Source organism: Loxodonta africana, chromosome 21 (assembly GCF_030014295.1).
Source record: "Loxodonta africana isolate mLoxAfr1 chromosome 21, mLoxAfr1.hap2, whole genome shotgun sequence".
In the NCBI taxonomy this organism is placed as follows: Eukaryota; Metazoa; Chordata; class Mammalia; order Proboscidea; family Elephantidae; genus Loxodonta; species Loxodonta africana.
The window spans coordinates 74600436-74624046 of NC_087362.1; the positions used below are offsets into that span (position 1 = coordinate 74600436).

The 23611-nt window shown below is 36.8% G+C and overlaps 1 protein-coding gene across 6 annotated transcripts in view; it reads right to left on the reverse strand.

Annotated features, from left to right (window-relative positions):
* LOC100660888 (UPF0547 protein C16orf87) overlaps nt 1-23611 on the reverse strand; it is a 113284-nt gene that overhangs the window by 69603 nt on the left and 20070 nt on the right. For 3 of the 6 annotated variants that reach the window (XM_064274120.1, XM_023555667.2, XM_064274121.1), the window contains 2 exons: nt 18799-18981; nt 12858-12938 (listed from right to left, as the gene is read on the reverse strand). In XM_064274120.1, coding sequence (XP_064130190.1) covers nt 12858-12938; nt 18799-18981 — 264 coding nt within the window. Of the gene's footprint in view, nt 1-12857; nt 13071-18798; nt 18982-23611 lie in introns of those variants that run through there. The other 3 variants (XM_023555666.2, XM_003416342.4, XM_023555668.2) reach the window with 3 other exon arrangements.

Sequence of the window (23611 nt, forward strand, 5' to 3'; positions counted from 1 at the left end):
TGACTAGAAAATAATCATAAACATGGTAGATATTAACCCAATTCAATAAGTACTTTAATGTGAATGGTCTAAATACATCAATTAAAAGACAAAGGTTATTAGAGCAGATTAAAAAACACCACCTAACTGTAAGTATGGAGCCCTGGTGGCACAGTCGTTAAACGTTTGGCTGCTAACCAAAAAAGGTCAGCAGTTTGAATCCACCAATTGGTCCCTAGAAACCCTATGGGGCAGTTCTGCTCTGTCCTATAGGGTCGCTATGAGTCGGAATCGACTTTGTGCCAACAGTTTTAACTATACGTATACAAGAAAGTAATTTAAAATATAAAAATCATCAATTGACTTTAAGGGAGAAAATTTCCTAGATAATTTGGGTGACTCTGATTCAATCCATTGAAAGATCTTAACAGCAGAGCTGAGACTTCCCCCGCAAAAGAGAAATTCTGCCGGTGAACAGCAGTTTTTATCCTGTGTCTAGGAGTTCCCACCTGCTCTTCCTGATGACGTGCCCTAAGGATTTAGACACAACCTAACCAGCATCCACAATCACATGAACAAATTCCTTGCAAAACATCTCTTAATATATATATCTCTTACTGGATGATTCTTGAACCCTGACACACTGCTTTAACCTCAACAGATATTTGCATCATAGGAGGACAGAAAGCTCTATAGGGGGTGTCTTAGTCATCTAGGGCTGCTATAACAGAAATACCACAAGTGGGTGGCTTTAACAAAGAGAAATTTATTCTCTCACAGTCTAGTAGATTACAAGTCTAAACTCAGGGTGTCAGCTCCAGGGGACAGCTTTCTCTCTCTGTCAGCTCTGGAAGAAGTTTTCTTGTCATCAATCTTCCCCGGATCGAGGAGCTTCTCAGGCGCGGGGACCCCACGTTCAAAGAACACACTGTGCTCCTCGTGTTGCTTTCTTGGTAGTATGAGGTCCCCCTGTCTCTCTGCTCGCTTCTCTCTTTTGTACCTCAAGACACAATCCAGTCTTGTAGGTTGAGTCCTGCCTCACTAACACAACTGCCACCCATCCTCCCTCATTAACATCACAGAGGCAGGATTTACAACACACAGGAAAATCACACAATACTGGGAATCATGGCCCAGCCCAACTGACACACATATTTTTGGGGGGACATAATTCAATTCATGACAGTGGGCTTATGGCATCCTTGAAAGCATTACAGTATTTCAAATTATCCCTTTGTTTGGCATCCTGTAAGTTTTTGTACTCCAGAAAATGCACCACAGTAAGATTCAGGTGTGAGAAGGGCTATTAAGAAAGGGATAGTAGGAAAGAACCTAAATGATGCTATAGTAAATAATACAAACAGAAATTGGAGATCTGGAAACTGATTTCCAAAAATTATCAGTACCTTTGTATCCCCTTGGAAAGTCTTTTCATTCCCCAGGTGGAAGAATACCGACATAAAGAACAATGCCACCAAAGGGATACGTGAAACACTCAGGTTAGAGGTGCAGCATCATATGACCACCATTTTGCAAACCACATTGGAGGGCAGGAATTCTGTTCATTCCTCAGAGATTACAATTATAACATTGAGTATCCTAACAAAGAAAACGCTCCAGAATTAAAAGAATGAGCTATTTAACAGAGGCTGACCAGAAAATTCTTTTTACCACAGTTAAAAAGTATCATTAGTTCCTTGGTGAAGAAAAACTGGAAATTGGTTTTTGAATCTACTATATATCCTTTGGAGCCCTGGTGGCACAGTGGCTAAGAGTTTGGCTGCTAACCAAAAGGTCAGCAGTTTGAATCCACCAGCTGCTCCTTGGAAACCCTATGGGACAGAATCAACTCTGATGGCAACTGGTTTTAGTTATGTCCTTTAGCTATAGGGTAGCTGAGTCGGAATCAACTCAACGTCAACACGTCTGGTTTGGGTTATATTTCTTCTTGCATATAAGTATGTAAACTATATATCTCATTTGATGAGTTTAGTGACTCAATAAAAACTTATCTTCATAAAGTTCCAAAGTAATGAACACTTCAAAACATGGGGGAGAACTCTAAGACAGGGTGTTGACCATGACAGTATGACACAATTTGAATTAAAAACTAAAACTGTGGGGTTCCAGTTTTAGGAAAGATATAGTAAGTACACATTACTCTCTCCCACCGAATGTAACTGTAAGTCCTGAGCGGAGTATATGAAGCAAGTATCTAAGGACTCTGAGATGTAAATAGTAACAGGCAGACTGGAGGAGACCAGAATTCTAAACTCCACAGAACCAGTGATGACTTTATAATTTTTTTTCCTACACTGTTGCCCAGTCTGGACTCAAAAGCAGCCTGAACCCCAGAAGTGTTCACAAAGTGTGGACAGAGGAACTCCAACAGAAGCCCTTTCTTTCCGGTCCAAAGAGTGGGAAAGGGGATTCCTAAGGGTCAGAGCCCTGGTGGCACAGTGTTTCAGGGCTTGGCTGCTAACCAAAAGGTCAGTGGTTTGAACCCACCAGCCACTCCATGGGAGAAAGAGGTGGCAGTATGCTTCCATAAATATTTACAGCCTTGGAAACCCTACGGTGTGCTATAGGGTCACTACAAGTTGGAAATGACTCGATAGCAATGTTTTTTGTTTGTTTGTTTAAAGATCAGAGAAAGTGGTGCTAAGTGCCTTCTCTTTCCCAATATTCTCCCTTCTTTCCTAGGCCCCAGACAGTATCACAGCAGTTGGGACTGGGAAGGCACCAAAGATTAAGACAGCAAGTGGAACCCTTCTCTCTGACCAGAGCAGCTATGATCCCTATTCTTTTCTTCTTTCTCTGGAATGTTGCCTCTTGGCTACAGATGCAGGCACAGGAAGCGTACAGCAGAGGAGGTAAACTAAAGCCTCAACTTTCTGCATGGAGAACTGGGGAGGTCCCAGGAAGTTGGAAAGTGTACTGTGATGAGCAGGAAAATGAAGCGAATGATCCTATAAAGTTGTGTTTGAATTCCTAGGCTCGCCTCCAAGCTGCACATGTATGGATCTGACCCTATACAACACACCACAACACGCTTTGAGAAGTGAGCTTTAGGATAGAGTACTTCCCAGGTCTATCCTGGGTAGTGCTCATATAGGGATGATCCAATAGCACTGCAAACATTTAGAAACAGAACTGATACTAGAACCACAGCTCACAGAAGGCCCACTGGAGCTTGCAGCCTGAACCTAACCTAGTTAACTGCCTACTAAAAATAAAAAATATTCTTAGTTATCTAGAGTATCACAACACAATATTCAAGATGTCCATAATAAAATCCAAAATTACTCAGCATACAAAGAACCAGGAAGATCTCAACAATCAAAAGGCATGATGTAGCACGACATGTGGTAGAGTTACCAGAAAAGACATAAAAGCAGCAATTATAACCACACTTCAAGAAGGAGGAGTGAACACTCTTGAAACAAATGGAACAACAGAAAGTCTCAGCAAAGAAACAGAAGATAAAAAGGACTGACTGGAAATTTTAGAAATGAAAAATACAAAAACAAGTAAAAATTCACTGGATATACTCAATAGCAGAATGGAGATTAAAAAAAAAAGAAAGACTCAGTAACCTTGAAGATACATCAACAGAAATTACCCAATCTGAATAGAAGAAAAAAAGATTGAAAATAAACAAATAGAGCTTCTGGGATCTATGGGACAATACCAAAAAGTCTAACAGTCATGCATCAGGAATCTCAGAAGGGGAGGAAATATAAGGTGGACTAGAAAAAATATTTGAAGAAATAATGGCTGAAAACTATATATATATATATATATATATTTGGTGAAAGACATATACTTAAGAAGCTCAGTACACCTCAAACAAGATAAATTCAAAGAAATATACACCAAGACATATCATAATCAAACTGCTGAAAACTAAAGAAAACATTTCTAAAATCAGCCAGAGAAAAACACAGGGGAAAAATTATTTGAACGGAGGTTTCATCAGAAACTGTGAAGGTCAAACACTTAAGGAAGAAATACCAATCCTCTACAATGTCCTCCATAAATGGCAGAAGGAACACTTTCTAACGCATTCTATGAGGCCAGGAATACCCTAATACCAAAACCACACAAAGACATTACAAGAAAAGAAAACTACAGACCACTATCTCTCATAAACATAGATACAAAAATCTTCAACAAAATATTAGCAAATTGAATCCAACAATGTATAAAAAGAGTCACACACACCACAACCAAGTGGAATTTATTCCAGATATGCAAGGCTGATCCAACATTAAAAAATCCACTAATATAATCCATCATACATCAACAGGTTAAAGAAGGAAATCATATGACATATCAATAGATGTAGGAAAAGCATTTGACAAAATTCAGCATTCATTCATGATGAACTCTTAGCAAACTAAGAATGGAGGGAAACTTCAACTTTACAAAGAATATTCACCAAAAAACTACAGCTAACATCATACTTCATAGTGAGAAAGGAGATGCTTTCCCCCTAAGGTCAGGAACAAGGCTAGGATGTCCCCCCTCACCATCTGTATTCAACATTATACTGGAAGTCCTAGCTAATGCAATAAGATAAGAAAAAGATGGAAGAAATAAAAATGTCTTTGTTCACCAATGATCTATGGGACATAGATCTCAAAGAATCAAGAAAAAACTGCCTGAAACTAATAAGTAATTACAGCAAGATGGCAGGACACAAGGTTAATATACAAAAGTCAACTGCTTTCCTATATACCAGCCATCAACAATTGGAATTTGAAATAATAATGAAAAAACACATCATTTACATTAAACCCCCCCCTCCAAAAAAAGCAAATACTTAGGTGTAAATCTAACAAAATATGTATAAGATCTATGTAAGGAAAACCACAAACTTCTGATGAAAGAAACCAAAGGAGATCTAAACAAATGGATATTCCATGTTCATGAATAGGAAGACTCAACATTGTTAAAAAGTCAGTTCTTTCCATCTTCATCAGTAGATTCAACACAATCTCAACCAAAATTCCAGCACATTATTTTGCAGATATTGCCAAACCAGTTCTAAAGTTTATGTGGAACGACAAAGACCAGAAAAGTCAACACAGCATTGGAAGAAAAAGAACAAAGTTGAAAGACTGACAGTACCTGACTTCAGGACTTACTGTAAGGCTACAGTATTCCAGACAGTGTGGTGCTAATGAAAGAATAAACAGATGAATGAAACAGAATAGACAGCCCTTAAATAAGATTACACACAAATATAGTCAACTGATCTTTGAGAGAGGAAAGGCAATTCAATGGAGAAAGGATAATCTTTTCAATAATAAATGGTGCTGAAACTAGACATCCACATCCAAATACCATCAATTTAGACATAGAACTTACACCTTTCCCAAAAATTCAAAATAGATCATAGACCTAAATGCAAAATGCAAAACTATAATACTTCTAGAAGATAACAAAAGATAAAATCTAGATGACTGTGGGTTTGGCAATAATTTTTTAGATACAATACCAAAAGCACAATCCATTAAAGAAACCAGAAGCTGGACTTCATCAAAATTAAAAACTTCTGTTCTGTGAAAGAGAATAAAAAGACAATTGACAGACTGGGAGAAAAGCATATCTCATGAAGGACTTGTGTCCAAAATATACAAAGAACTCTTGAAATTCAACAATAATAATAATAAACCCAGTTACAAAATAGACAAAAGATCTGAACACGCACCTCAGTGAGCAAGATATACAGATGGCAAAAAGGCATATGAAGAGATATTGAACATCATATATCATTAGGGAACTTTATTTTAAAGCAACGTGATATCCCACCTAGGGTGGCCAACCATCCTCATTTGCCTGGGACTGAGGGCTCCTGGGATGTAGAAATTTCAGTTTCAAAATCAGAACAGTCCCAGACAAATAAGGATTAATTGTTCATCTTAATCCTGCCTCCCCTAGAAGTAACTAATACCTGAATTTTATGTTATTCTTCTATACATATTTTTGCATTTTATTCTGTTTGTGTATGTCCATTAACAACACTTTTTTTATTTGCTTATTAAATTTTATATAGTAGCATCATAGTCTATTATTTTGCAATTTCTTTTTTCATTCAACATTTTTTATATTTACCCATGTTGATAAAATAACTCCAGTTCATTCATGTCAACTGCTGTGCATTTCTTTCCAAGGTTATACCATAATTTATTTATCCATTCTCCCAATGATGGCCATTTAGGTTGTTACACATTTTTACAATTACAAACAGGGCTGCATTAAATACTCTTCGGCATGTCAAAAATAAATAAACAAACAAGCAAATAAGTAAAATGGCAGATCTAAATCCAAAGTCTACAAAATTATATGATCTAAATAAACCAATTAAGAGGGATTTCAGGAAATTTAAAAAATGAATCAACGTATGCTGAACAAAGAAATTCATTTCAAATATGATATGAGTAGGTTAAAAGGATGAAAAAAGACATGCCATGTAAACACTAATCAAAAGAAAATTCGAGTGGCTATAATTTTTTATAAGGGCTTCACCACTCTGTGGGGTAAGGCTCTTCTGTTTTATTATTTTTTTCCTTCTCTCTCACCCCAGCCTCAGACAATAAATGCCACAGCAACCAGGGCTGAGAAGGCACCCATAATGTAGTGATGGGCAAATTGTCTTAGTATCAGAGCAAATAAAATTACCAGAAATAAAGACAGACATTACATAATGATAAAAGGGTCAATTCACAGATACGATATAAGAATCCTAGATGCTTATGCACCCGACAACATAGCTTCAAAAATACATAAAGCAAAAACTGACAGAACTAAAAGGAGAAATAGGCAAATCCACAATTATAATTGGAGATTTCAACACTCCTCTCTCAGCAATAGATAAAATAGAAGATCAGCAAGGATACAGAAGAATTAAACAACAATGACAGCAGAATTCACATTCTTTTCAAGTACACGTGGAACATTCATCAAGACAAGACTATATCCTAGAAGTTCTAACAAACCTTAAAAATTCTAGAAGTAATGAAATCATACAGACTATCTTCTCTGACCATAATGAAATTAAACAAGAAACCAGTAACAGAAAGAAAACTGGTAAAACCTGCAAATATCTGGAAGTTAAAGAAGTGTCAAGGAAAACTAGAAAATATTTTGAATTGAACAAAAATGAAAATAAACCAAAAACACCAAAATTGTGGAATACAGCTGAAGCAGTCATAAAGGCAAATTTACAGCATTAAATATTTTTGTTAGAAAAATTTCAAGTCAACTAGCTAAGCTTCCACTGTAAGAAACTAGAAAAACAGGATCAAATAAACACAAAGCAAGCAAAGGAGAGGAAATAATAAAGGGTAGAAATCAATAAAATTTAAAACAGAAAAACAACAGAGAAGATCGATAAAACCATAAGCTGGTTCTCTGAAAAGAACAATACAATTAATAAACCTCTAGCAAGACTAACAAAGAAAAAAGAGAAAAACACGAATTACCAACATCTGGAATGTAGGAGGGAATACCACTGACCTTGAAACCATGAAAAGGATAATAATTATGAAAACACTACAGACAATTCTACACACATATTTGAAGACTAGATGAAATGGACCAATTCCTTGAAAACCACCAATTACCAAAACTTGCCCAAATAATCAGGGTTGTTCGATAGCTATGAAAGAAATCAAATTCAAAATCCTTCTGAAATATAAATCTCTAAGCCCTGATGGTTTCAAGGGTGAATGGTGCCAGCGAGTTGGCCCCCAGCTCATGGTGACTCATGCACAGTGGAACAAAACACTGCTCAGTCCTGCACCATCCCCATGATTGGTTGTGGATCAACCTTTGTGATCCGTAGGGTTTTCAATGGCTGATTTTCCAAAGCAGATCACCAGGCCTTTCTTCCTAGTCTGTCTTAGTCTGGAAGCTCCACTGAATCATATAAGCTCCAGAGCATCATAGTAACATACGAGCCTTCATTGACAGATGAATCGTGGCTGCTCACGAGGTGCACTGGTTGGAAATCGAACCCAGGTCTCCCACGAGGAAGGTGAAAATTCCACTAATACTCACTGTTATAGTTGTAATTTTTGAGCAATAACACTAAATCGAACTAAAATAAATGGGTTAAAACTATAACTAGAAAGAATACATATAAATATATAAATTACATATATATATGTGTGTGTATATATATGTAAAACCCCAAAGGCAAAAATAAAACAGGGACACACGAAAAATTTTTTTTAATTTTAATTGACAAAATAAAGTTAGTTTATAAAAATTTAAGTTTGGGAAGTTGTAAAAGCTGGCGAGCGGCCATGTAAGATACAACTATTGGTCTCTACACATCCGGAGTAAAAAAGAAGGAAACCAAAGACTCAAAGAAACCAGTCCACAGGACTAATAATCTACATGAATCATGACCTTGTCTACCCTGAGACCAGAAGAATTAGACAGTACCTGGCTACCACTGCTGACCATTCTGACCACGATCACAACAGACTGATCCTGACAGAATGGGAGGAAAATGTGGAACACAACTTAAATTCTGTAAAAGTCCAGACTGCCTGGACCGGTTGAGACTGAAGGATTCCCTGAGAAGGTGGCCCTGAAATAACTCTTTAAACCTTGAACCAAAATTATTCCATGAGGTCATCTTTTAGCTAAGTAACAGATTTGCTCATAAAATAAACAATGTCATCCATGACTACTGCACACCTTTAAAAAATCATCGATGTGAGACCAAATGGTCAACATTTATGCAAAAGCAAAAACGAGAAGGCAAGGGGGCAGGGAAACTAGATTACTGGAAATAGAACAACCAGAACGGAAATGAGAAAGTTGACACATTATGAAAAACGTAATCAATGTCACTGAACAAATAATGTAGAAATTGTTAAATGGGAATCTCATTTGCTGTATAAACTATCACCAAAAACACAATAAAATAATTTTATTAGAAAAAAAATTACATTTATATACATTTTAAAGGCTAAAGAAAGAGAATATGGTAGTAAAATTTAAAGTAGCAAGAAAATAAGACATTAATCCAAAAACAGAAGGTAAAATGGAAATATAGGAATAATTTTAAAGAATGAGTTCAAAGAATGATAGGCAACTGTTTTAGGGAAGAACTCAGGAAATTAGGCTGTGAGACTCTCCATTCTGAGCATATTTTGTAAGCAGAATCAAACAAATTCAATTAATATTTTTGCAGTTAAGTATTTAAAGAACTTAATTTCTCCACATTTAAATGAATAAACTTGTGCAGGTAGGAAGGCAAGTCTAAATTAAATATATCATTGAGACATTTTCACACTAAGAATTAGAGAACCCAGTACAATTGGCAGGGTTTAGGAAATAAAAAATTTTCAGTTTGAATTCTTATCTCAAGAAAAACAATGCATATAATTATTAAAGTTCAGTCACTTTTAGGAAGTGACACAAATATCATGTTACACTGACCATTATTTTTTAAAAGTATTTCAGGAATTTAAAAGAAATGTGAATTTACTCTGACTAAACTTTTAAGTCACCTGTAATTTTAAATTATAGCTCATCACAATATAAACTGCCTCCAGGTGTTGTGATTTTTCCACTGATTGCCAAAGAGGAAGCAATTTGTAATATTTTCCTTACTTTTAATTTATTTAAACACATCCTAAGACTTCCCTACACTTAAAAAACATAAGTTGTGTCCATGTTTAAAAAAAAAAAAAAATCACACTTCAAGCATGTAAGTATCACAAAAACATTCTGAAATAGCACAGAGTGGATAAGGGGGTAAAGGGTAACGGAAATCTAAACAGTTTAGCCTAACAACTCCCAAATAATTTCTATTTCATCTTGCTTACATTTAAGCATGAACGGATTTTCAATAGACCTAATCTAATCATGGAACCACTGCAGGACATTCTGAATAATCACACCGTCTACAGATATTAGAGCAGACCAAACTTAGGAATAAGTAACTAAAGAGTCACATTTACGCTTTCTTAGGACATCTGCTGATGGGAGGTTTCTTCTAAACCAGTAACTATGTAATTTTTTCAAGATCATTACAACATGCCTAGGCTAATTTTTTAAGCTTTATAATGAGACAGTTTATAAATGTACTATCAGAGAATACAATTTTTAGAGAAACTGGTTAAATAGGCTATATCACAAACAGGGGAAGCCCGATTTGTTCTCCGCCAAGGTATTTTTTAAATAAGCCAATGAATAATGAGCATCTGTGGTGAAATGAGTTCCTTTATGTGTTCTTTTGCCTTGGTTCTTTGAAAAAACAGCCCAAGAAAAATTTCCCCTAAATCCTGACTTCCTTCACCCTAGTTTTCTACTCCGGAGGGTTACTTTTGTCCAGGTTGATTGACAATTCCTGAGTAAATTGGAAACAACTTGTAGTTTGATACTTTGACCCTGGGCTACAGCACGCCCTGTGATTGGTCTATGTAACCACCTTGTAGGGATTGGTCAATATGCTTATGCAAATGAGGTCACTATATAGTCTACTATGCAAATGAAGTATCTGTAGCCTACTGAGAAAGGGCTGGTCAGTCTGTGGTCCTGGTGGGAGGGCTACCCTTAGAAATTGACCAGGAGTTTGCTTATATGTGTAGTCAACCCCACAGAGGTTGGCAGACAGAAAGGAGAAAGGGCCAGAAAGGCAAGGAGAGAGAAGCTGCAGAGAGAGGAGGGGAGGAACTTCCTAAAAAAGCTGTAACACAAGTCAAGGGCTGTGACACTGAAGACAGCAAGAGGTCTGGAAAGGGGACTGCAGTAGTTGGTGTGACAGGCCCAGAAGGGGCCCTGTGTCAGAGTAGGTGGTGACGGCAGAGAGGCCAAAGGCAGAGAGGCCTGTCCCAAGGAGGCTGAGAGAAAGCCTGTCCTCAGGGGGCCGAGAGGAGGTCTGTCCTGAGGGGACTGAGAGGAGGCCTATGTGGCTGAGGAAGGCGTACATGGCAGAGAGAAGGGCCTGCTTGCCTGCACGGCCAAGAGGAGCTGAGAGAGCCATCCTGCATTGAAGAAGGGCGGGATGTGCTCTCCACTTCAAAGGAGCTTTCCAGACTTCGCCTACGTGCTTCCTGATCCTGATTGTGAATTGCGGCCTGTTGATCCTGGTCCCAGGTTGTACCCTGTTACTTCCTTAATAAACCACTTAACTGTAAGTATGGTCTGTGAGTTCTGTGTGGCCATTGCAACAGATTATCAAACGCATGGGAGAGACAGCCGGTGTCAGAACTGGTGAAAAGGTTGGAGAATTGCGGTATCCATTTTGTACTTTTTCCTCTCAAAATGAAAATAATTTTCTCATACAGTAAAACTTGTGAAAACTGCAATCTACGTAAGGCAGAAACCTATCAGAGAAGGAAAATTCAAATATTTTCCACTAAGTGACAGAAAAGTGGTAAAACTGCACTCTGTCAAACGCGGAAAACTTGTGAGATCCAGAAAAACAAGGCAGTCCTGCTGAGTTCCAGCTCTCACAGGTTTCACTGTAGTACGTTTCAAAGATAAAATCACGTTAGTATTCTTGGGAGTAACGTTTATTACTAGGACTTTAAAATGCACCCAAGATAACTGCAGAAGTACCTGCAGGTGGAGAGACAGGAGGGATAAGGAAAAAGGAATTCTACGGAAAACTGTACATCCTACCTAGAGTGCCCCTTAAGCTCCCTCTGCTGGCTACCACACTTAAATACAGCAGAAAAAAAATGTAGACCTTTTTTTTCTTTTCTGATGGGATGGAAGGACCAGGATGAGCTGACTATGCTGAAACTGAGAGGGAGATTTTCTCAAGTAGGGGCTAAGTCTAACTGATGTCTATTCTACCTAATAAAGCCTTAGGATTTCCAAACAGAATCAGGAAAAAAGCTGAAAATAAGGGGGGGTTATTATCAAGTTTAAATATGTTAATCATTATTTGATACACAAAAACATAAGAGCATTTAATATAAAATAATTATAAAGTTATGATTTTCCACTAGAAAAACTAAGAATTTAAATATATTCCACAACTTCACTAGAAAAAGCTACCACACTATTTATTCTACTTAGGTTCAACATCAAGGTTTATTTTTTTCTTCCAGAGTGAGGGTAAGTAACAATTTAAATAATTATCAGGATGATAATTTATCCATTCAGATAAAACATTACTGCTTAAAAGTAGCTACCTAAGAAATAGTTTGTATGTAATAAATACATTTTGTGTTTAGGTTAACAGGCACCATCTGCAGAGCAGAAAAAAAATTTTAACCAATAAATAAATTACATTCAAGAAAACAAGATATATATATCTGAAGGTATGCTATTTAAAATAGGATATACCTATTTATCCTATTTTTCTTCCTACACACCCAAACTTCCAAAATATCTAGAAATCACCTCCCCAAATAGAACTCATACTTTAAGTCATAAATATAAAGGCCAAGGAGAAAAAAATCAATTCCAGACAAAATTTATAGTTTATATCCTTAATTCCCCATTCAGTAAAATATTAATTGCCAATTTATTAAAGGTAAATGAATTGTGATCTCTTAGTACTGAAAATCTGAAATATATATTTTTAAAAGTCACTCTTTCTGCAAGTATTTAAAATATTGCATCTCTGCTGGCAAATCTGAAAATTATCAAGTCTTTTATTTCCCTATTTTTCATACCTCCACCCCCACCCCCACCCCCCTTTCCCCTTAACATCCATCCAGCATTTCTTAAAAGGTAAACACAGTTGCTTATACCCCAAACACAAAACACTGACAATGCTCCTTGGTAAACAAGGAAATCCCCAAACAGTCCAAGTCTACAGCTTTGCTCCCAAAGCGCAGCCCAGGCTAAAGGACGTGGAGAATCGATACGGGGAGGAAACAACCACTGGCCCTTACTGATGCGTTCGGAATGCTCCTGAGAGTCCGTAACTGCTCGAGACTTTGCTGATGCAATCCTGAAGAAAATTTCAACAGATTCTGCAGATAAGGATCAGAGAATAAGTCTTTGATTGATAATTTTTCTATTTATTTCTGCCAAGGCGACTGAAAACACGAAAGCCTTTTCATCAGAGAGGTTAGCATAGATGTCAATTTCCTTTTCCTGTTTCTCTGTTAAAAGAAAAAGTGAAAGCTTAACATAAGGGGCAGTGGATGGAATAATTTTAAAATTTAAAAAGCATCCAAGTATTTACGTATAACACTACGCTGTACATTAATATTATAAAGTATTATTCTACAGAACTTAAACTTTTAAAATTACACAAAGGAGTAAGTGAAATGCCATTAACTTACTAAGTCTAAATGGCGACAAAATACACTTTTACACACAGTCTAGTATCTACATATATCATTTCTATTGTTGTCTGCCTATGAGTCAGAATAAAAACCTCAAATATTTTTTCTCCTTACTAGCGTGAGCTCACTGTTTCAGTCAAAAAATTTTTTCACCCTAAAGATAGTCCCCTCTGAGTATCAATGATGACTTTATAAACACAGTAACTTCTTCACCTTAACCCTGCGACAGTGAATAACAATGGCCAACATTTATTTCTATTTTAAAAAAGAAATTACCAACATGCTATACCCTTGGTAAAGTAAACGAGAGAAGAAACATCTTAAAAATACCATGTAGTTAGGTTTTTTCCCCCTCCTGATTGCAAATGTAATGCAAGATGACGGTAGAAAATTTGAAAAATACAGAGAAGCAAAGCAAGGAAGAATCACCTGTTGTCTCATGAACCAGTTAAAATCACAATTAACTAACGTGATATACATTCTTCTGACTTTTTTCTGGCTCTATTATGATTCTATTTTTGTTTTGTTTTGACAAAGTTAAGCATGCATATAGTTAAACACTCAACGCTTTTTACAACATTTGTTACAAAACAGACTTCTTTCAGCTCAGCCACATTTCTCACTCTCCAAATGTTAACTTTAGTTGTTCCTTTTCTTTTTCACTTCCCTATTATCTCTAAGCAGCATTTTTACTCGATGCTGCCTGCTGGTTTGAGGCATTATTTACTGACTTGTCACCATGGAAAATGAGGACTTCGTGATCCTGCATGTCTTGCCCCACCCCAAACACTCTTCACATTTCCTCCTTCCCCCACTGCAGTTAAATCACCACTGGGGTAAGATCTATTTTCAACGTTCACGTTATGAGTACGTAAATGATTTTCACTTTTCCTTTCCTGTACTTTGTTTGTCCTGAAGTGATTCATTTTATTTGCTTGGTTTTCTATATACCCATTTCTAATTCAAACCAGACTTCCTCTAACTGTATAAATCTGTCTTTCAGAATGTTTACACACATTAGGTATTTTATCAACTTCATCTTCCTGAAGAATCTCTCCGAGTCTTCGACCTTCTTCTGACCTGCTGTCTAGGCCTGCTGCACAATTATCTTAGATCTCTCTTCAACATCATGCCAGAGATTCTCCTCATCTCAGTCTGGAGTTGGATCCGCTGTGTCCTCGATGGCACCCTCATCTGGTTTACTTCTTCAATTTGTTGGCACTTATCCTGTAGTAGCTTCCTGAGAAAGGGAGCACGGGAGCAAATTTTTTGAGACCTTGAATGTCCACAAGCGTCTTCCATCTACTTTCACACTGATTCACAGTTTGATTCAGACTTCTAGGATTCCCCTCAGGCAATAAATCTTCTTCCAACTAGTAGTGCTGCCGCTGAGAAAATCCAGCACCTTTTTTATTATTATTTTAAAATTTACACACAGCGAAATACACAGATTTTAAGTGTACAATTTGATGAGTTTTGACAAATGTACACACCCATTAACACCCACCACAATCAAAATATAGAAACTTCCTGTCACTCCAGAAAATTCTTCATGCTCCTTTCCAGCCAATCCTTTCCCAACCCCCACTGGCAACCACTGTTCTGATGTCTACCATCACAGATTCATTCTGTCTGTTCCTGAACTTAATATAAATGGCATCACACAATATGTACTCTTTTGTGTCTAGCTTCTTTGGCTAAACATGATGTTTCTGAGATTCATCCATGCCATTCATGTATCAGTACTCTGTTCCTTGCTGGGCAGTATTCCATTGCATTAATTCTAATACCATTTTGATTCTTTCTGCTCTGAAAACTTGAAGGATTTTCTCTTTAACCAAAGAGAGATAAAATATGATGGTAGGCTTTGTATAATTTTTATTTTTATCCATCTTTTTTTTACTGGGCTGGGCGTTTGGTGGACCCTTTCAATCCAGAAAGTCAACGTCTTTCAAGTTTGGGGAAATTTCTTTATTTCATTGGTGATTTCCTCTCCTCTTCTCTGTTCCTTTTCTGAAATTTCAATTGTTTATAGATGTTATACCTTAGGCTAGTTCTCTAAGTTTCTTACCTTTTCCATTCTATTTTTTCACCTCTTTTTTTTTTTTTGCTCTACTTTCTGGCACATTTCTTCAGTTTTATCTTCAAACTTTCTAGTTAAGTTTTTCATTTCTGCTACCCATATGTGAAAGTTCAGGCTCCAGGTGCTTTTTCAGCCTCTGTAATTTCCTTTTCAGTATCAGCATGGCCACAGTATCTATTCTTGCTGAAGATACCAGTGACAGTTGAATTTTTTTTTATACAACAAAGACTTGTTTTCCCCAAGTTATTTTCTCCCCTCTTGTTTTGGTTTCAGCCTTTCATACTACGTGCTTTCTTACAGGTATCTGGGTGATTCTTGGTAAAATGTCATATTTGGGAGCGGGACATCAAAAATACTGATAAGAAAGCCAGTGCAAACGTGGAGCTCACTGCGGCTGCCACCTCGGGATGATCTGCCTGGGCCATACCATTGCTAACTCCCTGATAAAAATATATTTACTTTACAGCTTTTCTCCTGGGCTGCTCTGATTCCCTAGAGAATATAACTTTCCAATCTCTTACCCAGAAGATATAAGCCTGGTTGGAGAACTCAAGATTCACCAAATCCAATTTTCATTTAATCTTCCTGATTTTAATGTAGCACACTGTCCTCAGTGACACCTGGTGTCCCATAGACCTGAGAGTCTCTGGTTTGTCTTATCCCTTCCAAAGGACAAGCTTGGGGCTGAGGAGAGGAGTAGAAGTGAAGAGTCCTAGTGGGATGTTCATAAACAGACTTTCAGTCTTCCTATTTTCAGCCCCATCTTGACCTCCACTTCCAGACATAACTGATGTACACACTCCTGACCTTTTGGCAATTCTGTAATAAAAACCTGTATGTTCCTTCACCAAAGGAGATTACAATTTAGGGTCTGCTATTTTTTTAAGACAGTTACTATTTTCCAGTTTCCATAATTTTTTTGCTGTTGTTTCTTCTCCCATTCTTTGTCCTTCTGGGATTCTGTCTTTCAAAAAAATTCCTTTATTGTTATTTTACTAAAATTTTGAAAGGGAGCAGAGCTAGCTATGTTTATTCACTCCACCATCTTTAACTTGAAGCCTGTTTCTGTTCTGGACCTTCATTAAAAAGGTATTCAGAACTGCCCAACATGTATCAGTCAAGATGTTACTCCTACATCACTAACACCCAGAATAATCATGCTTCCACATGTAAAATGGAGATCTTACACCAACCAAAAATGCTGAGTTTAATGACCTGCTTTATTTTATTAAGACAGTTATTATCTTAGATGTCTAACAAGCTTTCCTTTTCCATTCTCTTTCCCTTTTTTTTAAAATATAGAAAACAAAAAAGCCAATTAAAGCAGTTTTCATTTTTAACCATTTAAACACACTGTTTGGATTTCTTTAACTCATATGTTAAAGTTAATCCTGGCTCCTGATTTCTAACTGCCTTTTTTTTTTTATGAGCAGGGAGTCAATAAAAACTGAACTAAAGTAAATGGCTACTTCATACTAAGAAGCATATTAAAGAAATCTATCCTAAAATAAATGGACATTTCAAAAGTTCATGTTTCTTACTCGTATTATATTTAGAGAACAACAGTCTACATCAAGGTTAGCAAACTAGAGTCTGTGGGTAAAATCTGGCCTACCACTTCTTTTTAAAAATAAAGTTTTACTGAAACACAGTCATGCCCATTTATTAAATATTGTCTGTGGTTGCTTTCCAGATACAACAGCAGAGTTGTGTAGCTGTGACATGGAGTGTATGGCCTACATATATTTACCATCTGCCTCTTTACAAAAAAAGACTGTTGACCCCTGGTCTAAATGAAAAGATTGCAGTTTATACTACAAAAATAGCTTTGACCAGTTTCCTGTAATCGCTAACAAAAGCAAATAAACTAAAAGCCTAACTTACTACAGAGATAGGTAACTTTCTTTAAAATTTTCTATAATAAATTAAAAACACCTAAAAAAATTCATAACCAAATAAATGTTTCTTTCTTTTTTCAACTTATCATGAAATGAAAGTTCAGGCCTGCATATATATACTTTAGAGTCCTATCACAATTGCACAGACTTCACATCCTGACTAAAACGGTGTCATTATCTGTTTGCTCATCTCCTTTCACCCACCGCCAGAAGCATTCCTTCGCCTTTCTTTGGATTATATTCCCTTTACACCAACTGAAAAGAATGTTCTGTTTTCTGGGCCAAGGAGTATTTCCCTCTTTTCTTTTTCTCTGCTGACTTTTCTTTACCCAATTTCCCTTCTGAAACAGCCTTTGGCAAAGATTTTCCTGATCATCCCATTGTTAAAGAAGTACATTCAAACTGAGAAAATAATTCAAACTCTCTTGAAGGGCATAAATGAAGAAAAAGAAAAAGCAGTAAAATTACCCAAGGAATTAAAGAGTACCTTTTTTTTTTTTTTAAGTACAGCCTTCACAGAATAAAGTTAAATATTATATAAATCATATTCCTTTAGCCACACAATATTAAGGAACACTGAAGTTTGATAAAGGCTAGGGACAGCTACACCAGTGAAATTATTTTACCTAAAAGTAGTAACTTTATTCAAGCAAAAGCAAATGAAGCAGAAGGAAACGGTGAATAGGCAAAAAAAAAAAAAAAAACCTCTTTGTCTAGAATAAGAAAAATTTACATTTATACAGGAATCACTTCAGTACATAAGACTGAATATCTAAAGAGGCAAAGTATAACTCACAAATAAAGTATGAAATTATAAAAACTATAAAGAGCAACTCTTTTTTTTCCATTATTACTGGCTTGAAACTAAATTTTAAAAAGATATACAGGGGTCTCTGGGGGCTCATATTAACCTCCCTATTCTTGCATATGTTTGAAAATGTCCATGCTAAAAAAGTTTCTAAAAGATGTATAAATCAAAGAAAAAGAGAAGTCTTAGTTAATGGTCACAAACAACTCCTGGTATATACATTATCAGAAGAAAGGAGAAGATCCATAAGGAGATATACACATATTCTTTGGACCAAGAAGAATCTACCTAACTATCCAAAAACTACCTCCAACTAGGGAGCATACAAATCTCCCAAGAAGCAATTTAAAAATTTGTAATGCAGAATACTTTCAACGGTAAAAACTTTAAACTCATGATATAAGACTTTGAAACAGGTCTGCATGGAATGCAGACGTCCCTTTAAAAAAAAAAAAAAAGGACCAGCACTTTACCAGGCTTCTCCAGGTGTTACACATACATTATCTCTCAACTCTACTACTGTCAGGTTACAGCAGGTAGACTTGACCTTTACACCTTTATGTTTCCAATAAGAATTACATTTCTGTCATTCTTTTTATAAGCATCTACCACAGATGAAATGCTTTCAAACTAAAATCTGAGTTGCAATTTTAAATCCAGGAGCTACCAAACACTTTCTTCACTACGATATCTAATTAAGATCTCAGATCAACTTAACACTTGAGGGAAAAAACTGCTTGCATTTATTCATACCTCTTTCTTCCTCATGTTTTTTGGCAGATGCACTTTTAGGTCTTCCTCTTCCTCGTCTGATATGATCTGAATGGCTGTTACTTCGAGACCTCTTTCTGTTTTCTAAATCCTTATTTACTGTAGAATTTATCTTCTCTCGCCTAGCTCTCTCTGTTCGCCTCCTCTTGGCCTCATGCTTGTTTTCTGTATGGATGAATAAAAATGATATATTTTAGGGCTTAGCCAGAACTGTTTGCCCAAGTTCTCATTCTCTTCCTTCTTATTTCTAAATGGCACTAGAGTTCACTGCCTGGCAAACTACAACCATAACATGCAAGTCCCCCCGCCACACACACAGGAAAAAAAGAAATTCGACGGAATTTGGACCCACACAGCATACGAGGTAGGAGGAATCTTGGAAGAGAAGACACGTTTCTTCATTTGGCAGTTTAATTTCAGCTCCTACAAGTTCACACAATTCCCACAGCAACCTTTCTGCCTTCCCCCCCCTCTCTCCAAGCTAAAATGGTGAAGTACCAGAAAAAAAAAAAATTTTTTTTTCCATTTCTTTTTGTTCCCTACTGAAATGCCAGGTTGAAATATGTCAAATACGTGAATAATGAATCTTCTATTACAAATGAAAAGCAAAACTGGCCTTAGCCATAATATATTAAGGTTACCAATAAAAAGTAAACAGAGAGCATCCATGGAAAATATAATAACACTAGGGAAGCGAGTAGTTTTCACATCTGCCCCAGATGAAGTAATTTCTGACATACTAAGAGCATGTTGGTCCATATAAGTGGAATGCAACAGGGGAATTTTACTCAATACAGAAATTTAATTAATGCAAGAAGCCATCCCTCCCACTCCAAACAAATCAAAATGCTGGATAATATATAACAAATTAAACATACACACAAACACACTTGTTTCAATACATACCTGAAACTCAAAAGCAAAAGAGAATTTCCCAAATGCTTAAAATTATAGCGGTAAAGGGTCAAAACAAACAGGAAAACTCATATTCTAAGAACTAAAGGAACAACTTGAGAGACTATAAAACAGGCTTAATAGGCTGTTGTTAAAAAAAAAAAAAAAAGTAAAATAATCATAGTTATCTCCAAATACCATGTCCTTGTAGAATTAGTAAATTCCAGGTCTCAGACAGGACATACACTGAATGATGGAAGAACATTTCATTATTCCAGAATGAACGAAAGCTGTCAAACTCTTTTCTTGTCAAAGAACTCAGGAGCTAACCTCAAGAGGCTCCCACTGAACAAAGGGATAATTTGAGTATCAGCAAAAACAGTAACTGTAATAGGCTGAAACGTATCAAGCACATTTAAAACCACATTAAAAACAAAAACAAAAGCAAACATTAGTTGGTCACCACAGGAGATGCTAAAGAATCAACTCATATTTCAAAACCTTAAAGGGAAAGATAAAGCCTTTTCTAGTCAAACTGTACTGCTGGGTAAACCAAAGGGCAGATGAAGAGAAGTTTCTCATTTCAAAACTACTGCAGCTAATAAACGAAAAGGAATGACAGAATCTGAGTATCACCGTTTTTCAACCTGCCATGAACTAAAGGATCTAAGCGCTAAACATCAACAGCCGCTAACATCACAAAAGGAGAAATAAGCAGACATTATGTGCCTCCTGATCGGAGAACACACCACTATCAAGTAGTCTTGTCCAAAAAAAAAAAAAAAAAGATCTCATCAAGGCTTTAGATCCAACTTACAATTTATAGAAAATGCAGAAGTCAGAAGAATGTGTTGACTTGCACCGTGGGGACACAAAACACACATCCAAATGGACAAATGACACAGTTCCCAGAAAAAAAAAAAAAAAAGAGAAAACAATAGATACAAAGAGACTTAAAAAAGGTATTAATCATATACAACGTGTGGACCTTACATAGAATCTTTTTAACTTTAAGACCATTTATGAGAAAATTTGAAATTTAAACACCCACTGGATACTTGTTGCTAAGGAATCTTTGTTAATTTTTGTTATAATGTATTGTGCTTATGCTTTTAAAGTCTATCTTTTAGAAATATATAATGAATTACAAATACGGAATTTGCTTTAAAATATGCGAGGGTAAGAGTGATGTGGGTGTGTATGGGGCAGGGTTGGACACTGTATACTTCTGTATGAACTTGAATTTCTTAAAATAAAATAGTTGAAAGAAATAGTGATAGGCAAAGTTTTCTAGAGTAGGCTTCCAAAAGTTTAGCAGTAAATTTAGGTTTGTTCTTCCAGCTACCACCCATCTCTGCAAACTTCTTCAAAGCCAAACTTCTCAAAAGCAGTATCTGTACCTTCTGCCTTCAGTTTCTTATCTCCTATTCACTCATCAATATACCCCAGTACAGTTTAACCCAATAAAACTGATCATCAAGAAAACAAACCCTCTCTGTTATCAAATTTAATACACACTTCTCTCTTATCATTTTACATCATCTTTCAGAAGTGTTCAATAAACCTGACCATTCCTTTCCTTGAGATTGTTTTCCACCTGATTCCCACGACACCTGCTCTCCTGGTTTCCTTCTGTCTCACCAACCATTCCTCCTCATCTCCCTTCTATCTTCCCCTCTTCCCTTCCTGACACTCTGGGTAATCTCCTAAGACCCAAAGCAGTAAACACTACTGTTACGACGGCTCCGAAATTCATTCCTGCCGCTCTCATCTCTTCCCAAAGCTCTAGAATTCCTACATCTTAATTTCAATGTCTCATAAGCATTTCATATATATCAAAAAACAACTCTTGATTTTCCCTCCCTCAAGCCTGTTCCTCCTCCAGCCTTCATCGTATTAGTAAGCAGCACCAACCAGCTACACAAACTGAATAACTTAGTCTTTTGTGACTCATCTTGCCTCTTATACCATAGGCTCTCCTTCTAAAACATAGCCATCATCTCTTTGCGTCTCTCCATCTCCATCGGCAACATCCTAGCCAAACAAGATTATCTTTAAAAAAATCAAATTGAGTTGCTCCCCTTCTAAAGCCTTTCATTAGCTTTTTACTGTATTTAGAATAAAGTCAAAATTCCCTGTTGAAAACTAATAGAATAAAGTCAAAACTCCCTATTGAAGACTACAAGTTCCTAGAAAATCTGACCTTTGCCTGGCTCTCCAACCTCATATCACTCATCACTTCAGTCATTACACTTCCAACATGTCTTCCTTTCAATAAAACAAGCTTCTCCCTCTCCTCGAGTCTTGTATTGCTATTCCTTCTGCCTATACATACCTCTTTTCCCCAAAAGATCTTCTTAAGATAGGCTTTGTTTTTCCTTCAGCTTACAGGTCACCCTGAGTCTCACAGCCCAAGTTACTATTTCTGATGCTTCTACTGCTATCGTTATTATTGTTGTCACATGTCGACGAGTCAGTTCCAACTTATAATCACCCTATGTAACAGAACAAAACACTGCCTGGTCCTGCACCATCCTCACAATCGTTGCTATGTCTAAGCCCACTGTTCCTCTTTTTTGCTGACCTCTACAACATGATGTCCTTCTCCAGGGACTGGTACCTCCTGATAACATGTCCAAAGTACAGAAGACAAAGTCTCACCATCCTCCGCTCTCAGGAGCATTCTGGCTACACTTCTTCCAAGACAGATTTGATCTTCTTCTGGCAGTCCACGGTGTATTCAACATTCTTCACCAACACCATAGTTAAAAGGCATCAATTCTTCTTCGGTCTTCCTTATTCACTGTCCAGCTTTCACATGCATATGAGATGAATGAAAACACCATAAGCTTGGGTCAGGTGCACCTTAGTCCTCAAAGTGACATCTTTGCTTTTTAACACTTTAAAGGGGTCTTCTGCAGCAGACTTTCCCCAATGCAATATGTCATTTGATTTCTTGACCACTGCTGCCACAATGCTGACTATAGATCCAACTAAAATGAAATCCTTGACAACTTCAATCTTTTCTGTTTATCATGATGTTGCTTATTGGTCCAGTGGTAAGGATTTTTGTTTTCTTTATGTTGAGGTATAATCCATACTGAAGGCTGTAGTCTTTGATCTTCATCAGAAAGTGCTTCAAGTTCTCTTCGCTTTCAGCAAGCAAAGTTGTGTCATCTGCATATGGCAGGTTGTTAATAAGCCTTCCTCCAATCCTGATGCCCTGTTCTTCTTCATATAGTCCAGCTTCTCGGATTATCTGCTCAGCATACAGACTGAATTTAATAAGTATGGTGAAAGGAGACAACCTTGACACACACCCTTCCTGATTTTAAACCATGCAGTATCCCCTTGTTTTGTCTGAAGAGCTGCCTCTTGGTCTAAGACTGTAATTTTCTCCTCATGAGCACAATTAAGTGTTTGGGAATTCCCATTCTTCACAATGTTATCCATAATTTGTTATGGTCCACACACAGTTGAATGCCTATGCATGGTCAATAAAAACCAGGTAAACATGTTTCTGGTATTTTCTACTTTCAGCCAAGATCCAACCGACATCAACAATATCCCTCATTCCATGTACTCTTCTGAATCCGGCTTGAATTTCTGTCAGTTCCCTGTTGATTTGCTGCTGTAACCATTTTTGAATAATCTTTAGCAAAATTTTACTTGTGTGTGATACTAATGATATTGGTCAATAATTTCCACATTCTGTTGGATCATCTTTCTTTCGAATGGACACAAACATGCATCTCTACCAGTTGGCTGCCCAGGTAGCGGTCTTTCAAGTTTTTTGGCACAGACGAGTGCGCACTGCCAGCATTGCAAATGCTACTACTACGATAATCTGTTATTTATTTACTTACATGTTCCATATATTTTCCCCATCAAAACATAAGCT